This window comes from Balaenoptera acutorostrata, chromosome 6, assembly GCF_949987535.1.
Source record: "Balaenoptera acutorostrata chromosome 6, mBalAcu1.1, whole genome shotgun sequence".
NCBI classification, from domain to species: Eukaryota; Metazoa; Chordata; class Mammalia; order Artiodactyla; family Balaenopteridae; genus Balaenoptera; species Balaenoptera acutorostrata.
Window position 1 is genome coordinate 15,709,755 of NC_080069.1, and position 14,338 is coordinate 15,724,092.

The 14,338-nt window shown below is 42.2% G+C and overlaps 1 protein-coding gene across 3 annotated transcripts in view; it reads left to right on the forward strand.

Annotated features, from left to right (window-relative positions):
- Nucleotides 1–14,338, forward strand: part of LOC103004545 (tumor necrosis factor receptor superfamily member 10A-like) — a 41,034-nt gene that overhangs the window by 17,773 nt on the left and 8,923 nt on the right. For 2 of the 3 annotated variants that reach the window (XM_028163010.2, XM_007167855.3), the window contains exons 3-7: nt 6,849–6,962; nt 7,729–7,840; nt 8,645–8,898; nt 9,442–9,473; nt 9,933–10,115. In XM_028163010.2, coding sequence (XP_028018811.2) covers nt 6,849–6,962; nt 7,729–7,840; nt 8,645–8,898; nt 9,442–9,473; nt 9,933–10,115 — 695 coding nt within the window. The remainder of the gene's footprint in view (nt 1–6,848; nt 6,963–7,728; nt 7,841–8,644; nt 8,899–9,441; nt 9,474–9,932; nt 10,116–14,338) is intronic. The other variant, XM_007167854.3, reaches the window with a different exon arrangement.

Sequence of the window (14,338 nt, forward strand, 5' to 3'; positions counted from 1 at the left end):
CATCCCATACATTTTGGGTCATTGTGTTTTCATTTTCATTTGTCTCCAGGTATTTTTTAATTTCCTCTTTGATTTCTTCAGTGATCTGTTGCTTGCTTAGTATTGTATTATTTATCCTCACCTTGTTTGTGTTTTTTGCAGTTTTTTTTTCTTGTAGCTGATTTCTGGTCTCATAGCATTGTGATAGGAAAGGGTGATTGATAAAATGTCAATTTTCGTAAATTTACCAAGACTTGTTTTGTGGCCTAGCATGTGATCTATCCTGGAGAATGTTCCATGTGCACTTGAAAAGAATGTGTATTCTGTTGCTTTTGGATGGAATGTTATATATATATATATATATATATATATATATATATATATATATATATATATATATATATATTAGATGGGATCTAATGTATCATTTAAGGTCAGTGTTTCCTTATTGATTTTGTGTCTGGATGATCTGTCCATTGATGTAAGTGGGGTGTTAAAATCCCCTACTAAATTTGTTACTGCCATTTTCTCCTTTTGTGTCTGTTAATATTTGCCTTATATATTTAGATGCTCCTATATTGAGTGCATATATATTTATAATTGTTATATCATCCTCTTGGATTGATCCTTTGATCATTATATAATGTCCTTCTTTGTCTCTTATAACAGTCTTTGTTTTAAAGCCTATTTTGTCTGATATTAATATTGCTACCCTGGCTTTCTTTTCTTTTCCATTTGCATGGAATACCTTTTCTCAGCCCCTCACTTTCAGTGTGAATGTCTTTAGTGCTGAAGTGAGTCTCTTGTAAGCAGCAGATTGGAGCATTTAGTCCATTTACATTTAAAGTACTTACCAATAACTATGTATGCATTGACATTTTGTTAATTGTTTTGGGGTTGTTTTGTAGTTTTTTGTTCCTTTTTTCTTCTTTTCCTCTCTTCCCTGTGATTTGATGACTATCTTCAGTGTTTTGTTTGGATTACTTTCCCTTTGTGTGTGTATCTAACACAAATTTTTGAAATATGGTTACCATGAGGCTTATATATAGCAATCTGTGTGTGTGTGTGTGTGTGTGTGTATGATTAAGTTGCTGCTCTCTTAAATTTGAACACAGTTTAACAACAGTGCAACTGTATTTTTACTCCCCAACCCCCAATCTTTACTTTTTTTGACATCATATTTTACATCTTTTTGTTTTGTGTATCTCTTAACTACTTATGGTGTATATAGATGATTTTACTTCTTTTGTCTTTTAGCCTTCCTACTGGTTTTATAAGTAGATTTACAACCTTTACTGTATATTTGCCTTTACCAATTAGCTTTTTTTTTTTAAACATCTTTTTTGAAGTATAATTGCCTTAAAATAGTGTGTTAGCTTCTGCTTTATAACAAAGTGAATCAGTTATACATATACAATATGTTCCCATTTCTCTTCCCTCTTGCATCTCCCTCCCTCCCACCCTCCCCATCCCACCCCTCTAGGTGGTCACAAAGCACCGAGCTGATCTCCCTGTGCTGTGTGGCTGCTTCCCACTAGTTATCTATTTTACATTTGGTAGTGTATATATGTCCATGACACTCTCTTACCCTGTCACATCTCACCCCACCCCCTCCCCATATCCTCAAGTCCATTCTCTAGTAGGTCTGTGTCTTTATTCCCGTCTTGCCACTAGGTTCTTCATGGCCTTTTTTTTTTTTTTTCCCTTAGATTCCGTATATATGTGTTAGCATACTGTATTTGTTTTTCTCTTTCTGACTTACTTCACTCTGTATGACAGCCTCTAACTCCATCCACCTCATTACAAATACCTCCATTTCATTTCTTTTTATGGCTGAGTAATATTCCATTGTATATATGTGCCACATCTTCTTCATCCATTCATCTGTCGATGGACATTTAGGTTGCTTCCATGTCCTGGCTATTGTAAATAGAGCTGCAATGAACATTTTGGTACATGACTCTTTTTGACCTATGGTTTTCTCAGGGTATATGCCCAGTAGTGGGATTGCTGGGTCATATGGTAGTTCTATTTGTAGTTTTTTAAGGAACCTCCATACTGTTCTCCATAGTGGCTGTATCAATTTACATTCCCACCAACAGTGCAAGAGTGTTCCCTTTCCTCCACACCCTCTCCAGCATTTATTGTTTCTAGATTTTTTGATGATGGCCATTCTGACCGGTGTGAGATGATATCTCATTGTAGTTTTGATTTGCATTTCTCTAATGATTAATGATGTTGAGCATTCTTTCATGTGTCTGTAGGCCATCTGTATATCTTCTTTGGAGAAATGTCTATTTAGATCTTCTGCCCATTTTTGGATTGGGTTGTTCGTTTTTTTGTTATTGAGCTGCATGAGCTGCTTGTAAATCTTGGAGATTAATCCTTTGTCAGTTGCTTCATTTGCAAATATTTTCTCCCATTCTGAGGGTTGTCTTTTGGTCTTGTTTATGGTTTCCTTTGCTGTGCAAAAGCTTTTAAGTTTCATTAGGTCCCATTTGTTTATTTGTGTTCTTATTTCCATTTCTCTGGGAGCTGGGTCAAAAAGAATCTTGCTGTGGTGTATGTCATAGAGTGTTCTGCCTATGTTTTCCTCTAAGAGTTTGATAGTGTCTGCCCTTACACTTAGGTCTTTAATCCATTTTGAGTTTATTTTTGAGCATGGTGTCAGGGAGTGTTCTAATTTCATACTTTTACATGTTCCTGTCCAATTTTCCCAGCACCACTTATTGAAGAGGCTGTCTTTTCTCCACTGTATATGCTTGCCTCCTTTATCAAAGATAAGTTGACCATATGTGTGTGGGTTTATCTCTGGGCTTTCTATCCTGTTCCATTGATCTATATTTCTGTTTTTGTGCCAGTACCAAACTGTCTTGATTACTGAAGCTTTGTAATATAGTCTGAAGTCAGGGAGCCTGATTCCCCCAGCTCCATTTTTCGTTCTCAAGATGGCTTTGGCTATTCGGGGTCTTTTGTGTTTCCATACAAATTGTGAAATTTTTTGTTCTAGTTCTGTGAAAAATGCCAGTGGTAGTTTGATAGGGATTGCATTGAATCTGTAGATTGCTTTGGGAAGTAGAGTCATTTTCACAATGTTGATTCTTCCAATCCAGGAACATGGTATATCTCTCCATCTATTTGTATCATCTTTAATTTCTTTCATCAGTGTCTTATAATTTTCTGCATACAGGTCTTTTGTCTCCTTAGGTAGGTTTATTCCTAGATATTTTATTCTTTTTGTTGCAATACCAATTAGCTTTTTACTTTCATAACTTTCCTGTTTCTAGTTGTGGTCTTTTCTATTATGCTGAGAGAAGTCCCATTAACATTTCTTGTAAAACTGGTTTGGAGGTGCTGAAGTCATTTAGCTTTTGCTTGTCTGTAAAACTTTTGATATCTCCTTCAAATCTGAATGATAGCCTTGACAAGTAGAGTTTTCTTCATTGTAGTTTTTTCCCTTTTATCACTTTAAATGTATTGTGCCACTCCTTTCTGCCCTACAGAGTTTCTGCTGAAGAGTCAGTTGATGGTCTTATGGGAGTTCCCTTGTGTGTAACTTGTTGCTTTTCCCTTGCTGCTTTTAATATTCTCTATCTTTAATTTTTGCCGTTTTAATTTCAGTGTGTCTTGGTGTGGTTCTCTTTGCATTTATCCTGTTTGGGACCCTCTGTGCTTCCTGAACCAGGATGTCTGTTTCCTTTCCCAGGTTAGGGAAATTTTCAGCTATTATGGCTTCAAATATGTTCTCTGTACCTTTTCCTCTTTCTATTCTCCTTCTGAGACCCCTATAATGTGAATTTAGTATACTTGATGTTGTCCAAGGTTTCTTAAAATGTCCTGTATTTTTAAATTCTTTTTTATTTTTTGTGCAACTTGAGTGATTTCTACTACTCTGTCTTCCAGTTCACTGATCCATTCCTCTGTATCATCTAATCTATTGTTGATTCCTTCTAATATATTTTTTATTTCAGTTATTATATTCTTCAGCTCTGTTTGGTTCTTCTTTATATTTTCTAACTCTTTGTTAAATCTCACTGTGTCCATTCATTCTTCTCCCGAGTTCTTTTATCATCTTTGTGATCATTACCTTGAACTCTTTATTGGGTAGGTTGCTTATCTCTATTTTCACTTAATTATTCTGGGGTTTTATCTTGGTCCTTCACTTGGAACATATTCCTCAGTCACCTCATTTTACTAATTCGCTGTTTTTATTTCTATATATTTGTATGTTGGTTACATTTCCCAATCTTGGAGAAGATTTTGTAGGAGATGTCCTATGTCCCAGCAGCACACTCCCCTTTCATCACTGGAGCTACGTGCTCTAGGGGTGCCCCCATGTGTGCTGTGTGGGCCCTTCTGTTGTGGCAGGCTGCCTACTATGGGTGGGCTGCTAGTCCCTGCCTAATGTGGTGTCTGCTTACCACTGGTGGGCAGGGCTGGGACACAAGGTGGCTGGCTGTGTAGCCCCAGGAAGTCCAGGGCTAGTTCTGGCCCACTGGTGGTTGGAGCAAGGTCCCAGGGTGGCTGGTTGTGGGACCAGGGGTCCCAGAGTTAGTGTCACCTGCTGAGAAGTGGGACCAGTTCCTGACATGGCTAGCTACAGGGTCTGGGGTGTCCCAAAGCTGGTGTCAGCCCACTGGTGAGTGGGGCTGGATCCCAGAGAGTGTGGCTGAGGGGCCTAAGATGTCTCAGAGCTGATGTCAGCCTGCTGGTGGGCAGGGCTGGGGCCCAGGTGTTCACAGGGCTAGTGCCAGCCCACTGATGGGCAGAGGTCATTCCTGGGGCCTTTGGCTGCAGGTTCTCATTCCTTGCTAGACTCAATTCTAGCTACCCTCTTGAAAAACTGATCTGGGTAGTAGCTCTTTTTTTTTCTCATCAGAGATGACACAGTAGTGCTGGATTGCACTCTGAATGGCTGCTGCAGCCTTTGTGTACCAATCTACGTTCAGATCCTGTGCCTCAAAAACTAACAGTGAATCCTCAAATAAAGAAAATCCCCTTGCCATTTCCTGCATCATGAAACTCTTTGGTTCTTCAGTTACTTCTTCTTCCTCTTGTTGCTCCACTCTCTCAATTATTTTCACTTTTCTATCCATCATTATCGCTTGGCACTTCTTATTACCAGATACATCACTGCTGCTTTTACGCTTGCTTCCAGACATCCTGGGCTTGAAATAAAGATACTGTACTACTGTATTCTATACAGTACTGTACAATAAAGTACACAAAAGCACAACCACTTGTAGAGGATGCACGCACATGACAATGTATGCCAAACACGTGAACTTACTTATGTGATTGGACATGCAAAAGCATGTTCATATCTTTGAAAGTTCGCAACTTGAATGTTCGTATGTAGGGGACTTTCTGTACATCAAAATTTAAAACTGTGCATCAAAGGAAACAATCAATAGAATGTGAGAAGATATTTGTGAATCAAATAAATGATAATGGTTTAATACCTACAATATATAAATCAATCCTACAACTCAAGAACAAAAAGACAAACATCCCAATTTAAAGATGGGCAAAGGACTTAACTAGACATTTCTCCCCAGATGATATACAAATGGCCAACAAGCATATGGGAAGATGCTCAACATCATTAATCATAAGAGAAATGCAAATTAAAACCACAGTGAGTTATCACCTCACACCAATTTGATGGTTACTATCACAAAACAGAAAATAATGTGTTGGTGAGGATGTGGACAATTGCAATCCTTGTACACTGTTGGTGAGATTGTGAAAATGGTGCATCTGTTGTGGAAAACAGTATGGTGGCTCCTCAAAATATTAAAAAATAGAAATACCATATGATCCAGCAATCCTGCTCCTGGGTATATGTCTAAAAAAATAAAAAACGAGGTCTCAAAGAGATATTAGTACACCCAAGTTCATAGCAATATTCATCATAGCCAAGAAGTGGAAGAAGCCCAAGTGTCCATTCATGGATGAATAGATAAACTAAATGTTTTATATACATGCAATGGAATATTATTCAGCCTGAAAAAAGGATGAAATTCTGGCACATGTTACAACATGGATGAACCTCAGAAACGTTGTGCTATGTGAAATAAGCCAAAAACAATTTTTGTATGATTCGGGACATACGTTCCCAGGCAGCAACAGCTCCTGCAAGGTCTCATCTCAGTGCCTGGAGAATGCCTCTGTATTCCAAGGCACAAAGACACACTTTCTTTGGATCTTTCTTTGACTCTTTACATACAGGACCCATTTTTCCTTCCATTTTGTTGGAGGATGGCATGAACTTTAACTGAAGGCTTGTCTGTGATTGTCATATTACTTCTGATCTTGTTTGTGTCTTCCACTGACCTGGAACTCATTGAGGACAGGGATTAAGACTTTCTTCTGTGACTCTCTAGGGACCTGATGGTGCTGTCCAATTTAGTAGTCACTAGGTCCATGTGACTATTGAGCACTTGAAATATGGCTACTCCAAATAGTGAGTGATGTAAGGGAGAAATAATCCCTGGATTCTAAGACATACTTTGAAAAACTAATGTAAAATATTTGAATGTTTTATGTTTATTACATCTTTAAGTGATATTATTTTGAATATCTTGATTAAAATGCATTATTAAAATTAATTTGAGCTGTTTCCTTCTGCTCTTTTAACGTGGCTCCTATAATATTTGAATTTTATATTGACTTGTAATAAATTTATGTTGCAATGTTAGTCAAGGGTATATAGTAGATGCAGAATTGATGAACTGGCTGATGCCAGGTAAAATGAATTTTCCCATTTGGATTCTGGCGATGGCTAAAAGAGGAGTCCCCCAGTCACCACTGCCAGCCCCTGGGAATCCTGTCGGGACTCATTCACCAGATTTTCTCTCCCTTCCTAGGATACCATGTATCAGAAGGTGGAAAAAACTGTGTATCCTGTACAAATGGAGTGGACTTTACTAATCACTGGAATAGGCTCCCTTCCTGCTTACCATGTACAATCTGTAAATCAGGTACAGAACATGTGGACCCATAACAAGTGCAGGCATGATGAGGTGGGAATTGTATCCAACATGGAATCAGGACATCTGGATTCCAATTCCAGTCCTTCTTGGTCTTCATCATACCCTGTTTTATGACTATGTCTTAGGTCAATACAAAAAATAGAAATTATTTTTATAATGCATGCCACATAGTATGTAAATCTTTTAAATCATCAGATGAAAGTGGTGGGAAAGTAATCTGTCCTTTCATGGGGGAGAGGGATGGGATCTGTATAGTTACAGCATAAGAAAAGGCCTGGCCAAGTGGAAAAGTGCTAGGTTTGAGCTTTGACGTGGGTCTAGTCCTGGGCCAGGCCTCTCTTAGCCTGTGCTCTGTGCTCCTGGCAGAGACTTGGCCTCTTTCAGCCTTTACAACTTAGGGCCCCTCCATCTCTCCAGCAGGGCTAGGTTTTGGGAAGTCACCCAAGGGTTCCTCTCCATCCAGGGTCTCTCAGATTATACCCGGCCCTTCCTACTGACCCTGTGAGCTAAAAGATTTCCCTCCTTGTCCTAATGCATTAAATAATGAATCATGGTCCTTTTCTCATACCTCTGAGTATCGGTGACAGGTGAACAAGGGCTGTCCTTTATGTGCCCCACATGTGTTGCTGCAGAATTTGACCCCCAAAGCTACAGTGAACTGAGGAGAGCTGAGTGGGTGGGGTTTTGGTTGGTGAAGAAGGGTTGAAGGTCATGCGAGGGAAACATATCCCCAAACCTTATCCTTTGTCTTCAGGTGAAGAAGAGAGGACCCCTTGCACGGTGACTAAGGACACACAGTGTCAGTGCAAACCTGGAACTTTCCATGAAGAAGACTCACCTGAGTTCTGCCAGAAGTGCAGCACTGGGTGAGACGTGGGAGCCTAGGTGGTTCCAACAGCTCATCCATGATGCAGTCAATAGAAGTTTTCATTTCTTTTAAAAAGATATCAGAGGGGAAAAAATGAGTAGAATGCAGCCGGGCTTATATTCATCTTTATAACAATTCAGTCATAAAATGGAATTTTTAATATTTTTTTATGCAGGAAAGGGCCCATGAACACAAAAGTGCCCACAGCCAAGTCATAATAAGATTGAGCATTTAGCTCCTTCAAGGTTCCCATAAAACCCGAGCCAACTCAGCTGGCCTCACATCCAGCCCTTGTTCCCCAATAAGATCTGAATCTTTCCTATTTGGGGATTTAGGGGCCAATAGTAATTAGCTCTTCTCTGATGCTCCAGTGCTGGCTGTGATTGGTAGGAAGAGTCAACAGGTGGAGGACAAGAGGGTCCTTGTGTTAAAGCTTGACTGGAGGATGAGGCTTGGCTTGTGCCCAAACCCTTCTGACTCTTGACTTGGATGAGATGCCCCTTCACTCAGGCTTCCCCTGCAGCCCAGGGAGGCCAGTGCAGGCCTTGCAGAGAAGGCCCAGCTCCTTAAGGGGCAGCTCTGAACACTCAGCAGGAGCCCTGGGGGCTGGAGTGCACAAGCCCAGATCCTTCTCCCCCAACAAGGGGGACTGAAGGGACCCAGCCCTGCAGACAGTAGGAGCCCGTCCTTCCTCCACTGTTTTGTCAGGGAACACTGGGTGAGAGATTGTTCCCTCTTTCTCCTCATCCGGCCAGCTTTCCCTGACGGATCCCCTCCATGTCCTCCCTGTGTCTGTACCCAGGTGCCCTGATGGGATGGTCGTGGACACGCCCTGTAGCCCCTTCAGTGACCTCAAATGTGTGGACCAAAAATCAGGTACCCAGGCCAGTGGGGAGGCCCTGGTTCCTGGAAAGACAGTGACCATGAGCCGGAGACTGCCCACCACTCCCTCTCCCTCCTCAGGCGCTTCACAGCTGGTGATCGGAGTGGTAGCTGCCGGTGTCCTCCTGCTGCTGTTGCTGATCGCATATGTTTGCTGGCGGTTCTTCATTCGAAGTGAGGTTCTGGGAGGGAAGGGGGAGGCGCTGGCCCCCCTCCGTCTCCCCACTCCTCCGGTTCCTCCTGGCCCGGCTCTGATCTTGTTCCCCGGGATCCCCCTCCACCTCCCACCTCACCTGCTCCTACGAAGCCGGGATCACATCCGTCCCCCATCTCAGCTGACGGTCGCCTCTCCCCCCTGGCCAAGTCTGGTGCAGCGGGGGGCAGGGTCAGTTCTTACTGTCTTCAGGACCCCCAGCCGGGGCAGAGAGGTGGTCAGCGCCTTGACTGGGTGACAAGAGTCAGGAGGAGAGGGTCGTTCAGCAGAACCCCACAGAGATTTTACATGGGTTTCATTTTATTTCATTTCCCCCCTTCTCTTCTCCCTCCCCGAGGGTTCTCCAGACTTGGAATGGCCCGCTCCCTGTCACCAGGCCCCGGGGCTCCTTGTTCAGTGTCTGAGCCCCCAGCCCACACCCCGTCCCTGGCACTGTCCCTGGGGAGGGAGGTGCTGCAAGAGGGCCCTCCGCACTGCTCAGGTGGATGCTTCTTCTCTTCTAGGTCGTGGTGTGGACCCTAAGTGCATGGACAAAGTGAGTTGGTTTCTCCAGGACCTGGTGGCATCAGGCCCTCAGTAACTGCTTGGCCCTGGGTGGACACGGTCCCCAGTTTGTCCTATACTGTTGTCCCTGGCTCTCTCAAGTGGCCTAGGAGCTCTGGGCTGACAGTAGGAGAGCAACTGGCCTGTTGAGAGCAGCCCTAAGGCTGGTTGGCAGTGCTAACCCTGTCCCTCTTACTGCTTGTGAGGCGCCCTCACCCCATAACCCTGATGCACCCTGGGGCATGGAGGGTGTCAGGAAGGGGTGCTGAACCCCCCTTAGCACAGCACTAGGGTCCTGGTGCCATCAGCAGGGCCCTGGATGTGCTGAGTCTGTGCCCACCTGGGGGGCACAGCATGGGAGTAGGTGGGGAGGCCAAACCGCAATGTCCCCCGCAGACACTACACGGATCTGTGGGTATGGACTCCTGAGTCAGCTCCTTGCCTTCCCAAGGTCTTTTTCTGGTGCCCATGTCCCCCAAGAGGTCCTGGGGCTCTGGACAATGCCCACAACAACATGCTGATCAACAGAGATTCACTGTCCATTCTGGTGGCCAAGAAGGACCTAGAAGACCAGGAGCAGGACAAGCTGACAGGTGTCATGGTACAGTCTACAGAGGAAGCAAAACATTTACTGGTGAGTCTGTGGTGGTCTTTCTTCTTGCCCAGGACTGCAGTAGAAACAGGGAAAGACCAATGTTGGTCAGGTATCCTGTCCCATGGGGAAGTGGTGATAGAGGGAAATCAGGGTCCTGAAGGGGAAAGGAACCTGCTACCCTGATATGGTAGACTGTCAGCTCTATGCAATGTTACGCTATTTATTATCTGTCCAGTTCTCACTGTTTCCTCAGTCTAGAACAAGGAGGCACAGAGTGGGCACTCCCATATTTGTTGAATGATTGAATGAGGGCTGCATAATATTCCACTGCATAGTTGTAAAATAATATAGTAAGCCATTCCTCATAATAATAGGAATATCAAATTCATTACAAAATTATTATTACACTGAACATACATGAAAATAAATCTTCGTCCAGATAGCTGATCATATTTGTATAGTGGCTTCTTAGAAGAAGTAGAATTTTGGGGTCAACTTGTAGAAGTGCTTTTCTACTGTCTACACACACATGCACATCCGGTTTGGGTTCATATCTGTTCATCAGTTTTGACATTGAGTAGTCAACCTGTGCAAACATTTCTCATTCTTCGTAAGGTTGGAAAGTCATTCCCCACAACATAAGATGAAACTCTTTAATTTCTTAGAGTTTTAAAATTTAATGATGATTTTTAGCATATAACAATTTTACCTAACTGGAATTTATTTTGTGACATGATATGATGTGAGGAGCTCCCTGAATTCTGAGTCACTGTCTCCTTCCTATAACCCTATTTAGCAACTGCTTCTCCCATTTCCCTCTGCTTTTGGCCTCTCCTTTATCACATGTGAAATATTTACATGGATAATGATCTCTTTCCATCTAGTGCTCTTTTTGGGGTTTTTTCCTGCATTGACAGTTGACCCTTGAACAAAGCTGGGGATAGGGACACAGACCCTCCAAAATCCACATGTCTGTGGTTCTGCATCCTCAGATTCAACCAACTATGTATCATATAGTACTGTAGTGCACATATAGTGAAAAAAATCCACATGTAAATGGACTTGTGCAGTTCAAGCCCATGTTGTTCAAGGGTCAACTATATACTGTATTCTTTTTAAAGAGAAAGTATAAAAGGAAGCAAACAAACAAAAAAGACAAATAATCCCCCCATCCTGATTAATCACTTTTCACATTTTTTCACAGTAGTTAATACATATCCACAGTGAGAAAATTTAAACAGTATAGAAAGTTTCTCAGTGAGTCATGAAAGCCTCATCCTGTAATCTTTCTCCAGCCACTTAGTTCTTTTTATTTCACGTAACTGTGAGGGATAATTTTCTGTGATTCTTTGCTGAAATCGTTATGCATATGTCATCTATATACTTTACCAATGAAACTGTTTAATATGTTTTAATATCTGAGAGAGCAATACCTCTTACTTTTTCAAAATGTATTGTTTACCCAGATAAAACTTAGAATTATTTTATAAGATATCCTCCATGCCTAAAAAAATGATTGAAATATTTTGTATTACCTTAAATTCATAAATTAATCTAGGAAGAATTAAGATCTTGTTAATATTCAATATTGTTCTTATCAAAGAAGATAACATTGAGAGATTAAACATAATGGGGGAGTAGAAAGACCCTGAGCTCACCTCCTCTCACAGGCACACCAAAATTATAACTATTTACAGAGGAACTCTTGGTGAGAAATACCAGAATCTACCAGAAAATATCTTCTACAACTAATGATATAAAGAAGGAACCACAAGATGGCTGAGACATAGTACAGTAAAAACCCATATCGCTGGGTGATCAACCCACAATTGGGAGGCTAATTACATTTGCAGAGGTTCTCCCCAAGGAACAAGGAATCTGAGCCCCACATCAGGCTCCCCAGACCAGGAGTTCTGCACCAGGAAGACAAGCCCCTAGAACATTTGGCTTTAAGGCCAGTGGGACTTACTTTCAGGAGACCCAGAGGGCTGTGGGATATAGAAACTGCCTCTTAAAGGGTGCACATAAAATCTCACAACCACTGGGACCCAGGGAAGAGCAGAAAGAAGTCTGGGTCAGACCTACCTGCTGATTTTGGAGAGTCCCGGGGAGGCAAGAGGCAACTGGATCTCATCCTGGGGACACTGACACTGCTGGTAGCAATTTGAGGGAGTTCATTCTACCACGCGGACGCTGGTGCTGGCAAGCACCATTTTGGAATTCTCCCTCTAGTTTATTAGCCTTGGGATCCAGCCCTACCCCCACCCACCAGCCTATAGACACCAGCACTTGGATGCCTCAGGCCAAGCACCTAGGCAAGCAGGGACCCAGCCCCACCCACCAGCAGGCAGCCTGACTTAAGACCACCTGAGCCCACAGCTGCCCCTGGACATCCTTGTCCACCAGTGGGCCCAGGACCCAGCCCCGCACACCAGTGTGCAGGCACTAGTCCCAGGAAATCATACGGCCCTGCAGCCAGAGACCCAGCTCCACCCACCAGTGGGCAGACACCAGCCCCAGGATCTACTGGGCACCAGCCCCAGGAACACTGCAGCCCCTCAGCTGCCTTGTCAGGACCCAGCCAACACATCAGCCGGCTGGCATCAGCTCTGGGACCCCACTGGGCTCCAGCCATGCACAACAGCAGGCCAACTATAGGCCAAGGGGACACCTTGAGCCCCTCAGCCAGTGGCCCCAGGATCCAATCCCATCCACTAGTGGGCTGACACCAGCTTCGGGACACCCATAGCCCTGCATCCAGAGACCTCAGGATCTGGTTCTGCATACCAGTGACTGGCAGTAGCCCTGATAACCCCTGAGGGGGACCACATCAACATACATTGTAATTAAAATAGCAAAAATTAAAGATAAAGAGAGAATATTAAAAGCAACAAGGGAAAAACAACAAGAAACATACAAGGGAACTCCCATAAGGCCATGAGCTGACTTTTCAGCAGAAACTGCAGACCAGAGGGAGTGGCACAATATATTTAAACTGTTGAAAGGGAAAAACCTACAACCAAGAATACTCTAACCGGCAAGTCTCTCATTCATACTTTTTTTTAAAAACATCTTTATTGGAGTATAATTGCTTTACAATGGTGTGTTAGTTTCTGCTTTATAACAAAGCGAATCAGTTATACATATACATATGTTCCCATATCTCTTCCCTCTTGCATCTCCCTCCCTACCACCCTCCCTATCCCACTCCTCTAAGTGATCACAAAGCACTGAGCTGATCTCCCTGTGCTATGCGGCTGCTTCCCAGTAGCTATCTATTTTACATTTGGTAGTGTATATATGTCCATGCCACTCTCTCACTTTGTCACAGCTTACCCTTCCCACTCCCCATATCCTCAAGTCCATTCTCTAGTAGGTCTGTGTCTTTATTCCCATCTTACCACTAGGTTCTTCATGACCTTTTTTTTTTTCCCCCTTAGATTCCATATATATGTGTTAGCGTACTGTATTTGTTTTTCTCTTTCTGACTTCACTCTGTATGACAGACTCTAATCTCATTCATATTTGAAGAACATATCAGAAGTTTTACAGACCTAATGAAGCTAAAAGAGTTCAGCACCACCAAACCAGCTTTACAAGAAATGTTAATGGGACTTCTCTCAGTGGAAAAGAAAAACCCACAACTAGAAACATGAAACTTACAAAAGTAAAAAGCTAATTGGTAAAGGAAAATACACAGTAAAGGTAGTAAATCAATCACATACAAAGGTAGTAGGAAGGTAAAAAACAGAAGTAGTAAAATTATCTATATACACAATGAGTAGTAATGAAATATAGAAAACAAAATGATATAAAATATGATGTCAAAAACAGAAATTGAGGCACAAGAGGAATAAAAAAGCAGGGTTTATAAAATTCTTTTGAAATTAAGAGATCAGCAAATTAATCACACAAATACATGTAGATAGTTTGATTATATAAACTTCACAGTAACCAGAAATCAAAATCTATATTACATACACACACAGAAGAGAAAGGAATACAAACATAACAATAAAGATAGTCGTCAGACACAGGGAAGAGAACAAAAGAAGAAAAAAGGAAAACTAATAAGAATTACCCAAAAAATCTGAAAACAATTAACAAAATGACAATAAGTACATACTTATCAATAACTACTTTAAATGAATAAAGACTAAATGCTCCAATCAAAAGACATAGAGTGGTTGAATGGACACAAAACAAGACCCATATATATGCTACTTCCAAGAGACCCACTAGCTCTAAAGACACACACAGAC